The sequence below is a fragment of the Lissotriton vulgaris genome, chromosome 1_1, assembly GCF_964263255.1.
Source record: "Lissotriton vulgaris chromosome 1_1, aLisVul1.2, whole genome shotgun sequence".
NCBI classification, from domain to species: domain Eukaryota; kingdom Metazoa; phylum Chordata; class Amphibia; order Caudata; family Salamandridae; genus Lissotriton; species Lissotriton vulgaris.
This window is the reverse complement of record NC_141685.1, coordinates 1,268,422,804-1,268,444,621: the sequence shown is the minus strand read 5'-3', so window position 1 is coordinate 1,268,444,621 and position 21,818 is coordinate 1,268,422,804. Positions and strand designations below refer to the sequence as shown.

At 44.3% G+C, this 21,818-nt stretch overlaps 1 protein-coding gene across 1 annotated transcript in view; it reads left to right on the top strand.

Moving 5' to 3' along the window:
• Positions 1-21,818, top strand: part of RAPGEF3 (Rap guanine nucleotide exchange factor 3) — a 977,833-nt gene that overhangs the window by 574,905 nt on the left and 381,110 nt on the right. Inside the window, exon 16 of the mRNA XM_086964721.1 lies at positions 6,758-6,839. Coding sequence (XP_086820847.1) covers positions 6,758-6,839 — 82 coding nt within the window. The remainder of the gene's footprint in view (positions 1-6,757; positions 6,840-21,818) is intronic.

Below are 21,818 nucleotides of genomic sequence, written 5' to 3'. Positions count from 1 at the left end.
GTATGCACAACCCTGAATTGGAACAAGGTACCATTGGCAATTAAATCAGCTCCCTTCTCTCTTGAGTTTCCGCAAGCTTATTAAGAGCTGGGTTTTTTTAAAAATGCAATCTCATTCCCTCTGTCCTCCCTTCTTCAGGGTCAAGACACCTTTTGGTATTTGTTGTGCTTTATAAACTCAAATCAAATCACATCAGTTGCTGTGTTGTCACTTAATTCTGCATTGATCAGTGTGATACTTCCTGCTGGTGTTTTCCCATTTCCTGATGTTGTAAGAGCTATTGTAGGGAAAAATTCAGGGATCGATGTTAGTCCTTCTAAAGAGCCTATATGTGCAGACTTTTTCTTGCCTCTCTTCACTGTTTGTACCGTTTCATTCTGCTTCATTGTAACAGGGCGATTTCTTAGCTTTTTAAATGTCATGTTGGAGGGATGACTTTTCTTCCCTTAGTTGGGATTGATCACCACCGTTACCCACTACAATGAATGTTCAAGATATCATGTATAGTAAGAGCTGTCTTTCAAAGCCTGGAATCTGAGTAGTAAACCTTGCGGGGTAAATTTTAGTTAGAGGGCAGGCATGCGCATGATCATATTTTGAGGATAAAAGAAATTATGTGTAAATTAAAGGCGGATTTAAACTGAATTGAGAAGTGGTTTACAATGCGCAGACAGAAATGGCAGTGCTTCAGCTGTTCTCCCATTTGAACAGTGAATCTTTGGCTGGTGTCAGGAGTGCTAGTGCTCCATCTCCACAAGCCACACCCAGTCCTAGCCGGCCCACTTCTATGGGTGTGGGGACTTGCCTTTTGCTGAGGACTCTATGCCTACAGCCTCTCTTACCAACCTGTGCCGAAACTTTGTGCCTCACTATAGACACGTGGTGAGACTCACAACATAGCGCCCATCTGAAACAACACTCACCACTGTTGTTGATTCTGGCTGCACAATCCTTAGTTTATTGCAGGTAACCAATTTGCCCTAATCAAATGAACCAGACTAATATTCCAGGTTGCAGGATGTTGTTAACTAAAGGCTCCAAATGAGCCAAAGATTTGTAGCGGAGTGCCAAAGATATGGGAGCAACTCCCCCAACTGCTCCTTTCTCTTGGATCAAGAACTTGGCTGAGTTTGTTTGCTAGTTAATGAGGTGAGGTGCAGCGTTATGGGGCTTGGGTTCTGGGGCAGACAACACCAACAATGTACAAGAACTCCAGAGGTCCAAATGTCAGGGGTCCAAGAAGCCATGGCCCCTTGCAAAGGTATGAAGGGGTCAGGTAGGGAAACCAGACTAGTGGGGATGGCCCAGATGGTACTCTGTTCTCCCCCTGAGGCTTCCTCAGATGTGCAGTTCCTCTAGTATGCCTCGCAGCTGGAGTCTCGGCCAGGGGAAAAGGCGGGGGCAGTCAGGGACTCAGCCAAAGTAAACAAGGGGCTAATACATTCCTCCACAACTCTGAGTTCAGCCACAGCTCCACCCAGTTCTTTGCATGCAGTATCATGGAGGTAGCCCATAAACCCTATAGAGACTAGGGCGAACTCTGTAACGTACAACAATGTCTCTAAGTGTGTGCGTTAATGGTCAATTTTAAGCAGCACAATTAATTGCGGGGAGCAGAAGGAGAAACCAGGGAAACAAAAATACAATGTGACAACATAAAATTGGGTTTGGTATTTACATATATTTATTATAAATAACTTCATATATTTAGACATGTATAAGAGTAGCACTGTGTTACATTATATGGCATGTAACCTGCGGGATACTGTGTACAAGTGCTCGTGAAAATGGTGATGATGCAAGTGACAAGTGAGGAGAGTATGTACAGCGACACAAAAGGGCGCAACACGAAACAGTTGATGGTGAGATTTATATAGTTGAAATAGCCAAACAATTAATGCTTATATATACAAGGAAGGTCGAGATGGGTATCCTCGAGGAGCAGATTACTCTTATTTCTATAGCAGTGGCGAAGATCGCAACAAGAGTCCCAATCATGATCGTGCGGGGTCCCTTAATAATCCAGGCTAAATCAGGACAACTCTACTGGTCTGGTGTCGCAATCTTTGTCACTGCTATAGAAGTTAGAGTAACCTGGCCCTGATGATGGCCTAAATTCTCCAACAGGCCAAAACGCCGTCGACTTTTACAACGAAAATCTTGGCGCTAGCTCCTCAAGGATACCCATTTTAACTTCACTTGAATATATTAGCATTCATTGTTTGGGTATCTCTACTATGTAGATGTCACCATCAACTGTTTTGTGTTGCGTCCTTTCGTGTCGCTGTACATTCTTCCTCACGTCACTTGCGTCGTCACTATTTTCACAAGCACTTATGGACAGTGTCACACATGTTAATGTAACACAGTGCTATTTTTATACATGTCTAAATATATGAAGATATTTATAACTAATATATGTAATTACCAAACCCAATTAAAGTTGTCATACAGTTCTGCGCCTGGAAAGCACTTCATAGGCTCGTCACTTGTAAGTACTTATAAGCCCCTTGTAAACTGGTATACCATATACCCAGAACCTGTAATCTAAATGCTACAAGTGGGCCTGCAGCAGGGGATGTGCCACCCACACAAATAGCCTTTCGAACCTGTTTCAGGCCTGCCTCTGCAAGGCCTGTGTGTGCAGTTTACTGCCTTTTCGACTTGGCATTTAGGAACATTTGCAAAGCTTTAAACTGCCTTTTATTACACATAAACAGGGTCACTGGAATTATGCAATTGTGCGGCTGCAGCAATTGTTGCATAATTATAGATTTGCCTCATTTGCCACATATTCCATCATCTGCTGCCTAATCTGCAGATTTTAATAACACATGTTTTTTTGTTTCTAGTTCAAACGGTTCAAACGTTACTAAAATGCAACGGGCACTAGTTTATGCTTGGCTGACTGCTCACCTTTCTGTTGTTTGTTGCTATATTTGGGTATTAAACTGGTTCTAGTGAGGGGCACCCAATGCCCAGACGGTATTAACAAGGGTAACAAGTAAAAAATAATGAAGTTATATTATTAAAAAAGTGCTGCATTATGCCACATAATTTGCCTTTTCTCGCCACATAATTTACTCAATGTACTGCATAATTTGGCCCTCTTCTGCCACATAATTCCAGTGGCCCTGCACATAAGTCACCCCTCAGGTATGCCCTTGGTAGCCCTAAGCACAGGGTGCTATTAAGTAAAAGGTAGGACATGTACTTTAAAGTTTCATATGTCCTAGTAGTGACAAACACCCAAATTCGTTTTTCACTGCTCTGATGCCTACTTCTCTCATATGTTAGCATTGGTAATTCCTTAATACACATGTAAACAGTAATTCCTGATTAGAAAGGAGTAGCTGCATCATGTTTCATATCTTTGAAATGGTAATGATAAATCCCCTTTACTGGTAAAGTTGGATTTAACATTACAATTTTAGAAAGTAGACATTTCTGTGCTTTCACTCCACTATATGCCTTGCAGCCTGTCTCCAACACACATCTGGTGTTGGTGACAGCTACACTTTTTACATTCCCTGTAGACAGGCCCCAAAAGGGGAAGGATGGGTTTGACAGAGAACACATCTGCATTCTGGTAGCTCTTCCACAGCAGGAAAAGAGGGGGGAGCTGACAGTTACACCTGCTTTTGCAATGTCATGTTTCCATCCATATAAGGCTAATTACTCCATAATGATAGTCTGAGCCAGGGCTGGGAAGGCAGAGGACCCTGTGCACTTCAAGGGCCTGCTTTGAAGTCACCCCCTTTCAAAGGTACAACTGGGTATAAGTACTGGGCCTCTGACACTACCAAGACAGTACACTACTGGACCTGTGAAGAAGTCTGGCAGGAGTAAAAACTGCTGTGCTACAAGGAATGCCATTCTGCTTGAATACTGCTCTGAAAGAACAGCTTTCCTACTTTGCTGTACTGCCTTGCTGACTTCTGATCTGTGCACGCTGATGACAAGGATGGAACCCATCTCACTTGAACCCAGAGTGACTCCAAGGGATTGCTGGTTTGCCTTCTGTTCTGCAGTCTCAGGACCATCAAAGACTTCCTTCAACACTGTAACAGCACCTGAACTCTGCCACTTGTGAGTCCTGCCCTGGCAAGTGTTGTCAATCCAGTCCTGGGCCCTTGAAAGGTGATTACTTCTGTACAGAACCATCAAAATTGGCGCATTGACGACTTTGCACTGATCAGAACCAACATATTACTCTTCTACGCTGATTTAAGAGCTGATTGATGACTCACTTTGATGGACTGCATTGCTCGATGATGACAGATAGTGCGGTTTAACGACAACGCAGTGCCTGCATCTTAAAGGGGTTTGTTGGCGAAGCCTTCATCCATCCCTCATATAGGAACCAGCACATTGATTCTTTGATGTTGACGCTTGCTCCATTCAAGGTACATTTCAGCAGGACCTGCATGAGTCCTGTAGCCAGCCTGCCCTCCATCGCGGTTGGCATGAACTTTGGATTTACCCCAGTCTAGCATGACCTCAAGAAACCCCTGAGCACTATTTGATTCTAAGCACTACTTTTTAATGTATTCTGTAAACCTTCATAACTCCGGTTCTATTTAATGGATTTTTGTTGTTTTGCTCTTGATATATTCATAAAAATATCATCTAGTATTCTAATCCTGTGTGGAGTATTTTCTGTGAGGTTTTCATAGTGTCATTGTGTGTGTGTTGCACAAATAATTTACACATTGCCTCTTTAGATAAGCCTGAATGTTGTGTGCCAAGCTACCAGAGGGTGAGCACAGGTTATCTTCTACTGCGCATCTAGCTTACCCTAGCTAGAGTGGTGGTACCTGCTTGGAGAGGGTACTTATCTCTACCAGCCAAAACCCCCAGATCTAACAGAAATAAATAACCATAGTGATAGGAAAAGACATAATACAGTAACATAAAGTGGGTATCAATGACACAGGCCTCTTCAGGGATGGGGTCATGTCAAGTCTGTGGCTAGACCAGGGTGCCATTTCTGAACCCACATGGCAGGCCAACAACCTCCAAAGCAAACCCAAGTAAACCTAACCAAGAAGGTGACCAGCACCCTAAAACATGAAAAACTAGCACAGAGTGTGGCACAAGTGCAGAGTCTTCCCAAGTGGAAATCATAACTAACAAAAGTTAAAGGTAACATCTCTGTTGACTCACCATCTACTGATTTTCCCTTGGTATGTGTTGACTGCGGTAAGCCCTCACCATATATGCTCCATTCTGCTATCTTCTCCTCTGTGTGCAGATTTGGTTCTAACATTTCTGCTGTGCCCCACTGTAATCAAGCAGCAGGTGAGTTGTGTGGTGTGTGTGAAGATGTGCCATTGTTTCTTTACAACAAACATATCTTGTATCACCACAATGTTTCTATTTATTACTCTTTCTTATCATTCTAAATATGGGAGCTGGGCTTTCTTAGTCTCATCTTCATTGAACTCTTTGTCAATGCCCTGAAACCAGTAAGGGACCATCTTAAATGTTTGAGATTGCTAAAGACCCGGTTGTTTTAATCTGTGTGAGGGAAAATTGATGTTAGTCATTTTGACTCATTTTCTCAGTTAAAGAGCTAGGTCTGACTATTACTATTTTGTTTTGCATTTGCTCTATCATGTACCGCAAGCAGGGTCCACTGTTATGGAAGTTCAGGCAACATTATCCATTGGTTCAAACAGGAAATTACAGTTGTTGCATTACCCAAGGATGTGATTAAGGTGGATTATCATTAGAAACCCAAGTAAACAACAAGCAAACAAAAAACCCAAAATTATTTAGCATAAATTCACATTTTGAATGCAGCAAACTCTACATCAATTGTTAGGCAGATGGGACAGTTGACTATGAAGTAATCCAATTTCACTAATCCAATTTCAATATTAAGGCTAGTCATTGTTTACAACTGCACTGTACTTTCCTTCTGGCATGTAAATGTATAATTTGTGCTCACAAATTGTGCTACATTACAATATACTTTGGTTGGTTATGAGCCAGTAACCACTTTGAGGCTTTTTATGTGGTTCTTGCTGGCTAACAAGATTGAAAAGAACGGGGGTCCTAAACTTTTTGAATACAATAAGAAGTGATAAACATAGGGCTAACAAGATACAGCACTGGTATGATCATATAACTACTTTATATTTCCACTGATCAAGAGTTTGTTTTGACAGCTATGCCTTTTATCTATGTATGACATATAGAAGTGGATGAGTGAAATTCTGTGGATTTGTGCCATAAACCACTTCCTGCTACTCTAGGATGAAAACAACAGGTTATCCATTCCTGTCTCAGAGTTACGTTCCATGAGTAACACCACAATTTAAAGCCATCTTTTAAGCCCATAAGTACGTTTTTTGAACTTAGGGCAACTTCTTTCCAAACAAGAAAGGAACAGGTTAAGTAAGCAAAATGTGTTGTACCAGTGCATTTATTCTATTTATTATAATTGATTAATTAGCCAATATGTATGCGGAGGACGGTAACAGTCAGTATATGAAAAATCCTAATATAGAAGCTAACCATTTTCTCAAGGCCCCGTAACAGCTTCAGTTTTACTGTACCAGCCAGATTGAGTCAGAATGATCTTTCTACCTTAACAAAAAATAGCAGTGTGAGAAGTTTTGGGCCATTTATTGTTTTTATATTATAAAACAGGAGTCTAGTCAAACTTTACTGCAGTTAGAACAAGGCAGTGCACTGTCTTGTTTTTACATACTTTCACAATTATTCACTTTCTTGCTGTCATCATTCCCAGGTCCGTAGCGGTGGAAGTTGGTTTGCCAGCATCGAAGATGGATTTTCTGATAATGCATACATCATTCAGGGTCAAGATAAAGGTAACAGTCCTTTACTTTCAAGATGATTTTGGAGCATTATGGAATGTGAACTTCTGAGCTGTGTCTATGGAAATGTGGCATAATAGCATGAAAACATAATTAGAGCTGAACATAAGCTCCTAAAGAAGGTGTCATTGGTAGCTTGTGGAATTGTTGTAATTATTTGTACTAAGTTATCCGTTTATATTCACTTTGGCACTTTATCACAAATTGTACCTAGTCCAAATCTATATTTCTGTATGATTTGCTAAACCGTCTTTAGCTCTACTTGAGTTCCACCAACACCTATTGTTATATCTTCTCAAACCCCTGAAGGCGTGCCCTGAGCCATGTGGACCGATCAAAGTACTATTATTATGTCAGAATTAGCAGAATCCCAGTTTACTTTACTTGAGTCAATACTCCCTTTGATGTGCTTAATTTCAGACAATGTACACGAGACAAATGTTTTCAGAGAGCAAGGATAAACTACAAAAGTTCACAAAGGAAAACTTGGATGCTACCAATTCTTCATAAGAACTAATTTTCCATGTGTTGATGACTGTGCTAATTAATGTATCACAAGGGAAATACATGAACACTGATACCCCTTTTACATCTTCAATAAAAATATTATAGAAGACAAGATATCCATGAGGAGTCTGATATTCAAAAGATTAAGAGGCTATCCTCCCAGAAGAGGTGCGTCTGCTGGGTGACATGCTGCCCTTGAGGTTCCAAAACAGAAAGAGTTTGACTCAGTGAGCATATCTGTCTGTCTACGTTCACTACTAATGAGCAAAGGCTACCTTTTTATTCTTGGGCGTTTGGGTCTTAGATACCAGGTAAAAAATCTTTGGCTTTGCTTATTCAAAGTCCTTCATCAATTGTATAGCCCAAAACCTAAAAAATGAAAACCGCTATCTCCCATCTTGGGAGTGATGGTCGTGTCATTCATAAGCAGATGCACTTCAATTCATTGCTTTGGAGTAGGGAGGTGAAGGTTCTGTTTTAATCCCAAATCGTAAGGACACCTTAAAATTAGTTTGATATTTCATTAATCTCTACAAGATTCAGATGAAGAAAAGTTTCTCTGTCTAATTCTGTCTCCACATGCTGTCAAATTCTGTCTCCATGTCACAAGAGCAGAGGTAGGATTCTTGAGTTTCTAGGTAGACCAAATCTCTTAATATATTGCCAATTCTTTTCTTTGTTCAGCAGAGAAACAAAGATACAAACAATGTGTCGAGCAGTGAGGGCTGTTTGTAAAACATCAAATGCCCTCAGTGTTCATAATTCAATTCTTTGTGTGGTCTTTTTTTGAAGTTAAATTTGTATAGTCCCGCCCTAGAACACACTCACAAAATGTATTCCCAGAGTCCTAACAGGTTCCTCCAACTTCCTTGACCCCTCTAATATGTCCATTTGAAGACTCAGAAGTGGAAGCTAGATTTAGAATGAATACAGTGCATGACATTTAAAGTCATCCAAACTAATTGCCTCTTTGCACAAGGATCCCAAATTCCTACCAACTATAGAAATAATTCCCAGGTAATTTTAACAAGTTAACTTTCTTCAATAAACCATTATCTTCAGAAGTTTCTCCTTCAAAAAACGTCATCTGACCTTTGGCTGTAATAATTTTCAGGGTATTACCTTGCCTGTATGCATGGAACATGTCTCATATACATTTCAATTTGAGTGCTGATAGATCACAAAGTAAAAGATCATCTACGCCTACAACACTTACTCTAAGGCTCTAACAAAAGGTGGAGAAATACGTAGAGTTTGCATGAAGGCAAGGAAGTCACTCATGGATCAGTCACAGTTTCATTTATTTCTGACTCCCATATAGAAATATAGTTATGAGAGGCAGTGGAGAGATTAGCTCCAGGATTGTGTACCAATGTATTAAAATGTTACTCAAGTTAATAAAGGCATGTTTTAGCGTCATACAACAACCTAAAATACAAGTTTTTTCAGTGCTAAGTTCACTGAACACTCTTGAGATATCAATAAAGCAAATTGAGAAGCACAGCAAGTGGCTCCAAGGCCCAACTAGCTACAAGTCACAGAGCTGCTTCACTGGGTACTGTGGATGACCCTGGGTGAAAAACCCATATGAACAGACCTGCCAACCTCTAAATACATTTTACCGTAAGGAGGCGTGGAACCTTGGGTTGGCCAGGGCTTCATGCCAAGATCCACCAAAGAGACACTCTGCCCTCCACCAAGCCCACCACCTCCTCCCCACCCCAAAAAAAACATAGATTTGCTGAGGTGGTCACTAATGTTCTGGGGTGTTTTGAATCCTCTTGATGGACATCAACTGCTTACAAGTGGAAAAGGTGATCTGGAAATCCACTGTATGGAATGGTTTCCTGTTTGTCTTGCCTGCCACAGTGTGCTTTCAGCTCCTCACCAGGTGACCATGTGAAGGGAGCCAAAATCGTATAACACACTGTGGCACCATGTGAGATGACAGGTTTAGTATATGTATATTTGTCATTGATCTAGTTTTCCAAATCAGAAAGGAGGATCTTAGAAAACAGCTTAGCAGGAGGGCAAAACATTGACAGTTGGTGATAATCTCTTAGTTTTTTAAGGGTCCCATTTTTTAGAAATTGATATTTTGAGTGCTATCATTAGGTATTAGTTATCCCTCAAGTATAGCATTAAAAGAGGAGTTACTACAAATGACCACCATTGTGGGTGTTGTTCATTACAATGCAGGGCCGTTGCCACACATGCTTTTAGCATGCATTTAAGAAAATGCAGTGATCCTTACAACATGTTATATTACTTTGTGGACCTTTACCACACATTTTTGTGGTTATTTATATATAAATGTACATATATACATGTGAACAAGGGCTTGCAGCCCAAAACGCGTTATGCATTTCCTGCAACAAACATCTAACCTGGATTAAAGAGAACTGTTACCTAATCTGGTGGTCCGTCTCCTGCTTGACGCTTCGCTAATCTGTGTGGTTGGAAGTGGCGTTTTGGAGTTCTTCGTGAATATGTGAATATATATACATATATACATATATAGCGTGAACAAGGGCATATCTTGCCAGAAACGCATAGCTGCTTTCTGTTGTTCAAATAAAAACAACTCTGCTGATGTGACGTGGTCCGTCTCCTTCCTGTTTGCTGGTGTGCTGCGTGGTTGCTGAAACACCGAGAGATCCAGAGGAGTGACGTGTTGACGGCGGACCTATCAGCTGCAGGTTGAAACGGATAGCGGGGACTTGAGAGGCTCTAAATTTTAATAGACTGTTGCGAGTTCGTCCAGCCCTGCATAAAATAAACCGCCACAAACACTAGGATTTAACCTTGGTTTCCCTTCGTCACATCAACCCGGTTTTGAAGTATGCTGGGAGTTGTAGTGTGAACAGCTCCACGCTGCAACTGACGATCACATGGCTTTGGGGAGGCGGGCACTCACCAATTAGGAGTGCTGCAGAGACTTATTAATCAGCTGGGCGCACTCACTGTCAGTCGGGCAGAGGCGTCTGAAGAAGGCTCACGCTGAAATGCATCACGCTGTATCTGCCAATATAATAAAGAACCTCGATATAAGTCCCCGCCTGAAGCTCCTTCCTTTGGCAAGTCTGGAGGTTGTGTTTGATGTTTTCGTGTCGACCAGGGACACGTTAAGGAGCTCACGTTTCGGAAGCTGGCTGCCTTGCATCTGGTGTCTGCGCAAGCAATATGTTTCTCGTCAAGGGATTGACAGCAGGCAGCTCACCAACAGCGAAGCAGGACTTGCTAGGGACGCTGCTATATGGCAGTCCGTGACTTCACGGATGGTACCGGTACACTGCTACCAGCCCACGACCCGGCGGACCTATCAGCTGCAGGTTGAAACGGATAGCGGGGACTTGAGAGGCTCTAAATTTTAATAGACTGTTGCGAGTTCGTCCAGCCCTGCATAAAATAAACCGCCACAAACACTAGGATTTAACCTTGGTTTCCCTTCGTCACATCAACCCGGTTTTGAAGTATGCTGGGAGTTGTAGTGTGAACAGCTCCACGCTGCAACTGACGATCACATGGCTTTGGGGAGGCGGGCACTCACCAATTAGGAGTGCTGCAGAGACTTATTAATCAGCTGGGCGCACTCACTGTCAGTCGGGCAGAGGCGTCTGAAGAAGGCTCACGCTGAAATGCATCACGCTGTATCTGCCAATATAATAAAGAACCTCGATATAAGTCCCCGCCTGAAGCTCCTTCCTTTGGCAAGTCTGGAGGTTGTGTTTGATGTTTTCGTGTCGACCAGGGACACGTTAAGGAGCTCACGTTTCGGAAGCTGGCTGCCTTGCATCTGGTGTCTGCGCAAGCAATATGTTTCTCGTCAAGGGATTGACAGCAGGCAGCTCACCAACAGCGAAGCAGGACTTGCTAGGGACGCTGCTATATGGCAGTCCGTGACTTCACGGATGGTACCGGTACACTGCTACCAGCCCACGACCCGGCGGACCTATCAGCTGCAGGTTGAAACGGATAGCGGGGACTTGAGAGGCTCTAAATTTTAATAGACTGTTGCGAGTTCGTCCAGCCCTGCATAAAATAAACCGCCACAAACACTAGGATTTAACCTTGGTTTCCCTTCGTCACATCAACCCGGTTTTGAAGTATGCTGGGAGTTGTAGTGTGAACAGCTCCACGCTGCAACTGACGATCACATGGCTTTGGGGAGGCGGGCACTCACCAATTAGGAGTGCTGCAGAGACTTATTAATCAGCTGGGCGCACTCACTGTCAGTCGGGCAGAGGCGTCTGAAGAAGGCTCACGCTGAAATGCATCACGCTGTATCTGCCAATATAATAAAGAACCTCGATATAAGTCCCCGCCTGAAGCTCCTTCCTTTGGCAAGTCTGGAGGTTGTGTTTGATGTTTTCGTGTCGACCAGGGACACGTTAAGGAGCTCACGTTTCGGAAGCTGGCTGCCTTGCATCTGGTGTCTGCGCAAGCAATATGTTTCTCGTCAAGGGATTGACAGCAGGCAGCTCACCAACAGCGAAGCAGGACTTGCTAGGGACGCTGCTATATGGCAGTCCGTGACTTCACGGATGGTACCGGTACACTGCTACCAGCCCACGACCCGGCGGACCTATCAGCTGCAGGTTGAAACGGATAGCGGGGACTTGAGAGGCTCTAAATTTTAATAGACTGTTGCGAGTTCGTCCAGCCCTGCATAAAATAAACCGCCACAAACACTAGGATTTAACCTTGGTTTCCCTTCGTCACATCAACCCGGTTTTGAAGTATGCTGGGAGTTGTAGTGTGAACAGCTCCACGCTGCAACTGACGATCACATGGCTTTGGGGAGGCGGGCACTCACCAATTAGGAGTGCTGCAGAGACTTATTAATCAGCTGGGCGCACTCACTGTCAGTCGGGCAGAGGCGTCTGAAGAAGGCTCACGCTGTAATGCATCACGCTGTATCTGCCAATATAATAAAGAACCTCGATATAAGTCCCCGCCTGAAGCTCCTTCCTTTGGCAAGTCTGGAGGTTGTGTTTGATATATATATATATATATATATGTATATATATATATATATATATATATATATATATATATATATATATATATATATATATATATATATATATATATATATATATATATATACATATATATATATATATATATACATGTATGTGTATATTACCTACTGGCGGTCGCCAGTAGGTATATATAGTTAGGATTTTTTCTCTATCGAACTTTTGAAAATTCTATGTCTAATAACTTTGGCGTTTATGGACGGAATCGGCTGAAATTTTCAGGAAAATGGCACATTTTGTTTCTGAGCAGCCCCTGAAAATTTGGGGGGGGTTTCGTCAAGGGGGGGCCAAGAAAAAAGGGGGGTCCCAAAACGCGTTTTTAACATTGAGTTTTCCATAGGGCGTTTGGCCTCACTTTTAGCTCGAACGGCTGAATGGATTTGCACGAAACTTGGCAAAATTGTAGGGACTGTTAGCCCGATGTGCCTTTGCTAGGTCTCAATATATGTGCTCCAGTGGATTTTGAGAAATTAACGTTTTAAAAAACAGATATATCTGTGACAGCGTCCCGGATAGCGCACCGGTTCGCGAACTTTTCGCGTAACGGAACTTTGCGTAGCGAAGCTGATTGGCTCTCCGGTGTCTGTCAACATTCTAAACAGTCCGGAGCGGCCGCCATCTTGTCTCTCGGTAGGATCGAGAGACAAGAGGAGGAGAAAAACGAAGGGGGAATTGAATGAAAGGGGGCAAGGTAGACCCTTCTTGACCCCCTAGGAATGATGTTGGGGTTATAAAAGGGTCCCGTGGGGCAAATAAAAAAATATTGATTTTTTGCGGTAGAAGCGCTTTCCGGTTCGCGAACCGGGTAGTGAACCGGGATGCAAAACGGGAATTCGCCATTTTGTGTTTCGATTTAATTAAATTACAAGATGGAGGAAAAACAATGTGAGAAATGGGTATAAGGGGGTATGGGAGACGTATCCTGACTCCCTATGTTTTCTGAGGGTGGCTGAGGAGGCTCATATATGTTGATACTTGTCTTCCAGCGGCTGCGCGTGAGCGTTTTTTTTTTTTTTTTGCTGCGTGACGTCTGTTAACGTTCGATTCGAAGGAAATCAGGAAGTGTTGACCGCCATTTTGACACTGCGAGTAAATATATTGTTAAAAATAAGTGTTATAAATTAATCCGTATTGATAAACATTGTCTGCGCCATCTTGCTTTTTTTCCAATGCCACACTTTTGTCGTGCACGGCAGCCATTTTAGATGCCTTGACCAGACCCACTCTCTGCACGCCGCCGATCGTGACGTCTGTTAACGTTCAATTCGAAGGAAATCAGGAAGTGTTGACCGCCATTTTGACACTGCGAGTAAATATATTGTTAAAAATAATTGTTATAAATTAATTCGTATTGATAAACATTGTCTGCGCCATCTTGCTTTTTTTCCAATGCCACACTTTTGTCGTGCACGGCAGCCATTTTAGATGCCTTGACCAGACCTACTCTCTGCACGCCGCCGATCCTCAGCATGGCTCCCCACCCTCGCAAGCATCTCCCCCACGCACTGGTTACCCCCGCTCTCTGTCTTATGCATGGGCCATATACCTTCCCCCATCTGCGCTGCTCTTCCCTGAGAATCGCACCCTGTGCCCGCCCGACACCACCCTTTCACCCTATTCACTACGCACCCTCTGACATTCCTCTTCCTTTGTGTCTGATTGTCCAGGCCAGTCCCAGGTTATCACGTAGCCCTGCGGATGTAGTTAATGGCCTCAACTGTAAAGAATCACCCCTCTTCAAAGGAGTTACAGTAGATCAAGGCCCCCACCTGATGAGATCCGTCACACCACACGCGTTCCTACTATCTGATAACCATCCTGTATTGTGATTGGGGAGGGGATTCTCACTGTGAGGGTGTGTGGGACCGAGCCTGAAGCGGAAGATTCCAGGGATGCCTCTTTGTACATCAAAGTTTTTACAATTATGTGTCACATTAAAAATATATAGCACTCCAACAAAGTAGTAGGATTATAAAGCTTTAATAACTTATAAATATATACAACGCAACAAAAACAGTAAACACATTTAAAAAATGTTTTTAAAACAGAAGCAACAATGGTCAGTAGCTGTCTTTTGTGCGAATAGTCCCAAGGCAGCACAACGTGCTGAGTTCTGGACGGCACCCAGGTGATGTCACCTGGGTGCCGCACTGGTTTTGGTATCCTACAATGCTGCTCCGAAAAACGGCGTGGGGCGCCCCAGGGGGGGGAGGCCTCTTCAGTAGCGGTCTGTTGTGCGAATAGTCCCAAGGCATCAGAACGCGCTGAGATGTGGATGGCTCCCAGGTGATGTCCAGTAAGTTGACGCACTGGTTTTGGTATCCTACAATGCTGCTCCGAAAAACGGCGTGGGGCGCCCCGGGGGGTGGGGGGGAGGCGGCGTGAACGGGCCTCCCCAGGTGGAGGCTCGACTGCTGTAGTGGGGCGCCCCTTTACCGTTTCAGTTGCCATTCCGCCCGCTTTTGCTACACTGTGCCTCATCTGCCATTCAGCTGTTTACCGCCCGCTCTTGCGGCTACAGCGTCTCGCTCACCATGTAGTTGAGTTGCGCCCACTCTTGCGGTGCAGTGATAGGCGGCTGCCACAGGACTCTAAAAATGGCGGCTGGCTCTTCGGATTTGGGCCTGGTCCACTAACATGGCCCTGGGTCACCTTGGAACTCGGACGCTTGTCTGCTAGGGCTTGGGCTCCATTCTCAAAAGCGTCCCCTCAGCCTTGAAGATTCTACCAAAGTCTTGGGGGCCGCCGACTCCCGCAGGCTTCCGGTGGGGAGCGGCTGCCATGATTGCTTGCGGAATGGCCACGACGGAGCTACAAGTGGTGGTACTCTCATGCTGACGCCAGCTTCAGTCTGAAACATCCAGAAACACTGTAGACTATCAATTCGATGAGTTCCGGTGGAGCCCCAACGTGACCCGGTAGGGAAGAACTTGCCCTCCCCTTTTTTGAGTGATGGTTCTTGTTGCCTGTCCCCTCTGTTGTCATCTAACGGAACCTTTTTTGATTGCCGAGTGAGAAAAAAAAAGGTGGGTCTTTCATCGTTTGGGAAAAAAAAATGTTTTAATCCAATGAAAAGTGTTATTTTTAGGTCATATGATCAAGCCTTCCATCATTAGGAAACCAAAAGTAAAATGAACCAATGAAAAGTTTTATAAACAAGTCACATGACCTGTTATGCGGCTTTGGGCTATAAAAAGCGTACAAAATCCGTTGGCCCATGAGGCGGCGTCAGTAGCGGACCGATGTGCGAATAGGCCGAAGGCAGCACAACGCGCCGAGATCCGGATGGCACCGAGTTGGTGTCCAGCAAGTTGCACTGGTGTGGCCATCCTACAATGCTGTGCCGAAAGACGGCGTGGGGTGCCCGGGGGGAGGTGGCGCGAACGGCCCTCTTCCGCCTCCCCAGGTGGAGGCACCTCATCTGCAGTGCGGTGCCCCGTAGCGTTTCACACGCCGTCCAGCAGAGTTGCGCCCGCACTTGCTGCTACAGTAGGCCGAAGGCAGCACAACGTGCCGAGATCCGGATGGCACCGAGGTGGTGACCAGCAAGTTGCCGCACTGGTGTGGCCATCCTACAATGCTGCGCCGAAAGACGGCATGTCCAGCTGAGTTTCTCTCGCTCTTGCGGTACAGTGACTCGAACGCGCCGAGATCCGGATGGCACCGAGGTGGTGTCCAGCAAGTTGCCGCACTGGTGTGGCCATCCTATAATGCTGCGCCGAAAGACGGCGTGTCCAGCTGAGTTTCTCCCGCTCTTGCGGTACAGTGACTCGAACGCGCCGAGATCCGGATGGCACCGAGGTGGTGTCCAGCAAGTTGCTGCACTGGTGTGGCCATCCTACAATGCTGCGCCGAAAGACGGCGTGTCCAGCTGAGTTTCTCCCGCTCTTGCGGTACAGTGACTCGTACGTGCAGAGATCCGGATGGCACCGAGGTGGTGTCTAGCAAGTTGCCGCACTGGTGTGGCTATCCTACAATGCTGCGCCGAAAGATGGCCTGGGGTGCCTGGGGGGGGGGGGGGAGAGGCGGCGTAAACGGACCTCTTCCGCCTCCCCAGGTGAAGGCATCTCATCTGCAGTTTGATTTGGTGGATAATCCCCGACCTGCCAGTACATCCACCAATGAAGTGGCAGTGACAGAATCAGAGGCAAGGGAAACGGTTCTAAATCTTCAGAAGAACTTTGGACAAATGAAAATGACATGTTTAACTTGCGGCAAATTAATTTCATGTGGCGAGAGGAGTGTTATTCTAATCAATAGAGCTTATGAACATCATCATAGTCGCTGGTTGGTGGAGGCATTTTGACTATATCCTGGACCTGTCCGGCCTCGCCCAAAATGGCGCCGGTATAAATGGGACTCGTAACTCCTTGTTGTGTACTTGTTGCCCAACCTTGATATCACGAGATACGTATGCAGTTTTGAAGCACATGGCGGGCGGGGACGAGTACTGATTGAACATTTGGACATCCCTATTGATATTAAGTTCTGATGTGTTATTGATTACTGTACTATTGAAAGTTCGATTTAACGTCACCCATGGTACTTGCCCGCAAATGTATATCTAGATAATTTTATTGTAACTGCCCTGTCGTACTTTAATTATAAAATGTACGTCCACCGATTCCGCAGATGTCAGACACCTTAGTTCTTGCAACCTAATGGGTCGCCCGTTACGTTGTTCTACAGTGTAAATGTGCCCTCATCATATACGATTCCAGTTTGCTCCGTGGCCGGCCCACGTGGTTATAGGCCCGTATTTGTATACTGACATTTTCACAATAAAGGTTTTTAAAACAAAACATGGTAGTAGTACTTACATTGGAAAAGTTTTGAATAATAGCCACTGTTTTCGAATCAGTAAAAGGCAAGTGAAATAAAGCAGTCCAATTACATGACGGTTAAAAGGTATAATACGCAGGAACGCAGTAAAGATAAATGGTCAAGGGCTGTTGTGTTTTCTACTCCTGCAACATAAAGTGATCGATAAGAATCTGATATTCAGGCCTATCGGCGACTAAGACAGCAGGCCGAGCCTCTTTTGCTCAACGGCTCCCTCATGGGACGAAGAAACGCCCTTTTTCTCGAAATAGGAATATTTTACTTGCAGGACAGTTGTAAAGTTCCTGGGAAAGTACATTAGCCTGGAACATTATAACATATATGTTTAAGAAAAAAAAATGTTCGAAAGCAATGAAAAGCGTTATTATGACCAAGCCTTTCATCATTAGAATAACAAAAGTAAAATGAACCAATGAAAAGTTTTATTAACAAGTCACATGACCTGCTATGCTTATGTTACGTGCTGCACGCCGCGCTCTGGGTCGCTTCCGGGAAGCTGCGCCTTGCGCACCGGAGTACTTCCGGGTGCGCTAACGCGGCGCGTCATATGACGCATTACGCGACAACGCAGGTCCAGAATATAGTCAAAATGTCTCCACCAACCAGCGGTCGGAACACAACCCCTTTCAGTAGTCCAAAAAGTTCTGTTAAATGACAACAGAAGGGACAGGCTACAAGAACCTTCAGTCAAAGAGGGGAGGGCAAGTTCTTCTCTACCTATTCACGTTGGGGCTCCACCGGAACTTATAGAATTTGGGCGGGGTGGGTGGCAGAGCCGAGCTGTCTTGCAGCCATCATGGCGTCGAGCTCAGTTCATCTCACTAGTTTCGTATTTCTCATGAGGGGTTGTTCCTAATGTTTCTATTTTAGCGAGGTCAAAAAGAGATCCCATTAGTGGCCTACTGATTTTGCTCGATTCCTTTTGTTTTTTTTAAACGATTTTTCACTATCTGCAAAGACTAAACAGAGTATTGCGACTCTGTGCTTGTTTGTTATTAGAGAATGAAGCAAAGAGATCCAATTCTAAAACAGTAAATGCTTGGATGACAATCAATCAAATGGAGAGAGAAGCAGGCACGACGGATTACAACGGGGGCAAAGGCCTGTGTTACCTACCCTTCACTATCTGCAAAGAGAGAATACTCCTAAAAGAAAAAAAGGGGGGGGGCAGCGTTCAAAGCACATCAGCGTGCATAGACACGAAAATGTTTTTACCTACCACGTACTTGACATTTTAAAGCTTTTCATATTTGCTATTAAAAAAACATTGAAATTCACTGAAAAAACCATAGGTTATAGACCATATATAGTTAGGAATTAGCATTTACAAAACCTTAATTTACTCGCACAAAACCATAGAAATTCGCATATATAGTTAGTTGCAATAACTATATATCGCGCACCCGCAATCCACTGCTGATGATGTCACATATTACATCATTCATGACATGGTCAGTGACATCACTGATGACATCACTGATGACATCTCAAATGACATCACTGATGACATCTCTAATGACATCACTGATGACATCACTGATGAAATCTCATTTGACATTACTCATCACATCACTGATGATATCATTCATGTGATAATACAATAAACCTCTTCAGACTCTAATATAACCTTAGATACACTCAGTGTTAGCAGACACTCACAGACTGTCACTCATCCATGGAGTTACTCACACACCTAGTCAGTCATGCAAAGAAACAATCACACCTCCATTTCCTCAACTATACAGTTATACACACCTTACTTATTCAAGCATATTCTAACACATATTTACTCTCTTATACAATCACTGATACAAGTTTACAATGATCCATGCAGCCACTCACACATTCACTGGCTCTTATACACAGTAATTTATATATGTCAACTCTCACATGTACTGTGTTTTACATATGTACTTACTTTGACATGTAGCACTAAGATATCAATTCACTCACCAATACACTCATGCACACAGTCAACCACCCATACAGATAATTCCACATGCACTTTTGAACCCATACATCTAGTGAATCAACTGTTCACACATCTATGCACAGAGTCACACACCTCCCAGCCACCCATACACACACACTCAGTCTCCCATACAAATACTTGGGCAACCAATCAATTACTCATATAGTTACTCATATAGCTACTGATCAACACATGCAGCAGTTTACAGAACAACAGACATAATGATGTACAAATTAAGACAGTTTAGTCACTAACCCATGCACTCAGTGAGACACATCTAATCACTCACTCATACAATCAGTCATGCACCTACTAAATCCTTCATCCAGACACTTATACATCCACTCATTCTTCAATATGTAAGACATATTTTAACTCTACAGAAACATACAGTCACTGGATGTTGTCATCAGTGATGTCATCAGTGATGTCACTGACCATGTCATGAATGATGTAATATGTGACATCATCAGCAGTGGATTGCGGGTGAGCGATATATAGTTATTGCAACTAACTATATATGCGAATTTCTGTGGTTTTGTGCGAGTAAATTAAGGTTTTGTAAATGCGAATTCCTAACTATATATGGTCTATAACCTATGTTTTTTTCAGTGAATATATAACTTATTCACTGAAAAAACCATTCCTTTTTGGTCGTGACGAGCGAGAGGGAAAGCGGTTGCCACCGATGACCGGCATCGGTATGACTCTGTCGGCGGACTTTAAAATGGTTTGCCGACAGCATACGGAACAAGCAGACACTTCCAAACGGAACATAACACATTAAAAACACCGCCTAATGGAGGGCAGAAAAACTACTGTTGCCAGCAGAACTACAAGATCCAGCATGCCTTAAAACTATGCAATGACCATTGAAGGTCATGACCACTGGGGGTCAATAAATGGAACTTTGGCAATTGCTTGTGGACTGGCAGCAGCGATGGTGTAATGAGGTGACCTTTGAGAAAGTCCAATGTTTGGACGAAACGCGTCAGGATTTCACCTGCAAAAGAATAAAATACCTGTTTGTTAATCCGTTGGTGTGCGACTCCATTTCCCGCGTTGGTGGGAGTTTGGTGCAAATATTCGGCGGTGTGGTTCTGCCGCGGGAGGACGCACAGTCAGCAAGCGCGCCAGAGGCTTTCCCGACTTGAACCATTCCTTTTTGGTCGTGACGAGCGAGAGGGAAAGCGGTTGCCACCGATGACCGGCATCGGTATGACTCTGTCGGCGGACTTTAAAATGGTTTGCCGACAGCATACGGAACAAGCAGACACTTCCAAACGGAACATAACACATTAAAAACACCGCCTAATGGAGGGCAGAAAAACTACTGTTGCCAGCAGAACTACAAGATCCAGCATGCCTTAAAACTACGCAATGACCATTGAAGGTCATGACCACTGGGGGTCAATAAATGGAACTTTGGCAATTGCTTGTGGACTGGCAGCAGCGATGGTGTAATGAGGTGACCTTTGAGAAAGTCCAATGTTTGGACGAAACGCGTCAGGATTTCACCTGCAAAAGAATAAAATACCTGTTTGTTAATCTGTTGGTGTGCGACTCCGTTTCCCGCGTTGGTGGGAGTTTGGTGCAAATATTCGGCGGTGTGGTTCTGCCGCGGGAGGACGCACAGTCAGCAAGCGCGCCAGAGGCTTTCCCGACTTGAACCATTCCTTTTTGGTCGTGACGAGCGAGAGGGAAAGCGGTTGCCACCGATGACCGGCATCGGTATGACTCTGTCGGCGGATTTTAAAATGGTTTGCCGACAGCATACGGAACAAGCAGACACTTCCAAACGGAACATAACACATTAAAAACACCGCCTAATGGAGGGCAGAAAAACTACTGTTGCCAGCAGAACTACAAGATCCAGCATGCCTTAAAACTACGCAATGACCATTGAAGGTCATGACCACTGGGGGTCAATAAATGGAACTTTGGCAATTGCTTGTGGACTGGCAGCAGCGATGGTGTAATGAGGTGACCTTTGAGAAAGTCCAATGTTTGGACGAAACGCGTCAGGATTTCACCTGCAAAAGAATAAAATACCTGTTTGTTAATCCGTTGGTGTGCGACTCCATTTCCCGCGTTGGTGGGAGTTTGGTGCAAATATTCGGCGGTGTGGTTCTGCCGCGGGAGGACGCACAGTCAGCAAGCGCGCCAGAGGCTTTCCCGACTTGAACCATTCCTTTTTGGTCGTGACGAGCGAGAGGGAAAGCGGTTGCCACCGATGACCGGCATCGGTATGACTCTGTCGGCGGACTTTAAAATGGTTTGCCGACAGCATACGGAACAAGCAGACACTTCCAAACGGAACATAACACATTAAAAACACCGCCTAATGGAGGGCAGAAAAACTACTGTTGCCAGCAGAACTACAAGATCCAGCATGCCTTAAAACTACGCAATGACCATTGAAGGTCATGACCACTGGGGGTCAATACATGGAACTTTGGCAATTGCTTGTGGACTGGCAGCAGCGATGGTGTAATGAGGTGACCTTTGAGAAAGTCCAATGTTTGGACGAAACGCGTCAGGATTTCACCTGCAAAAGAATAAAATACCTGTTTGTTAATCCGTTGGTGTGCGACTCCGTTTCCCGCGTTG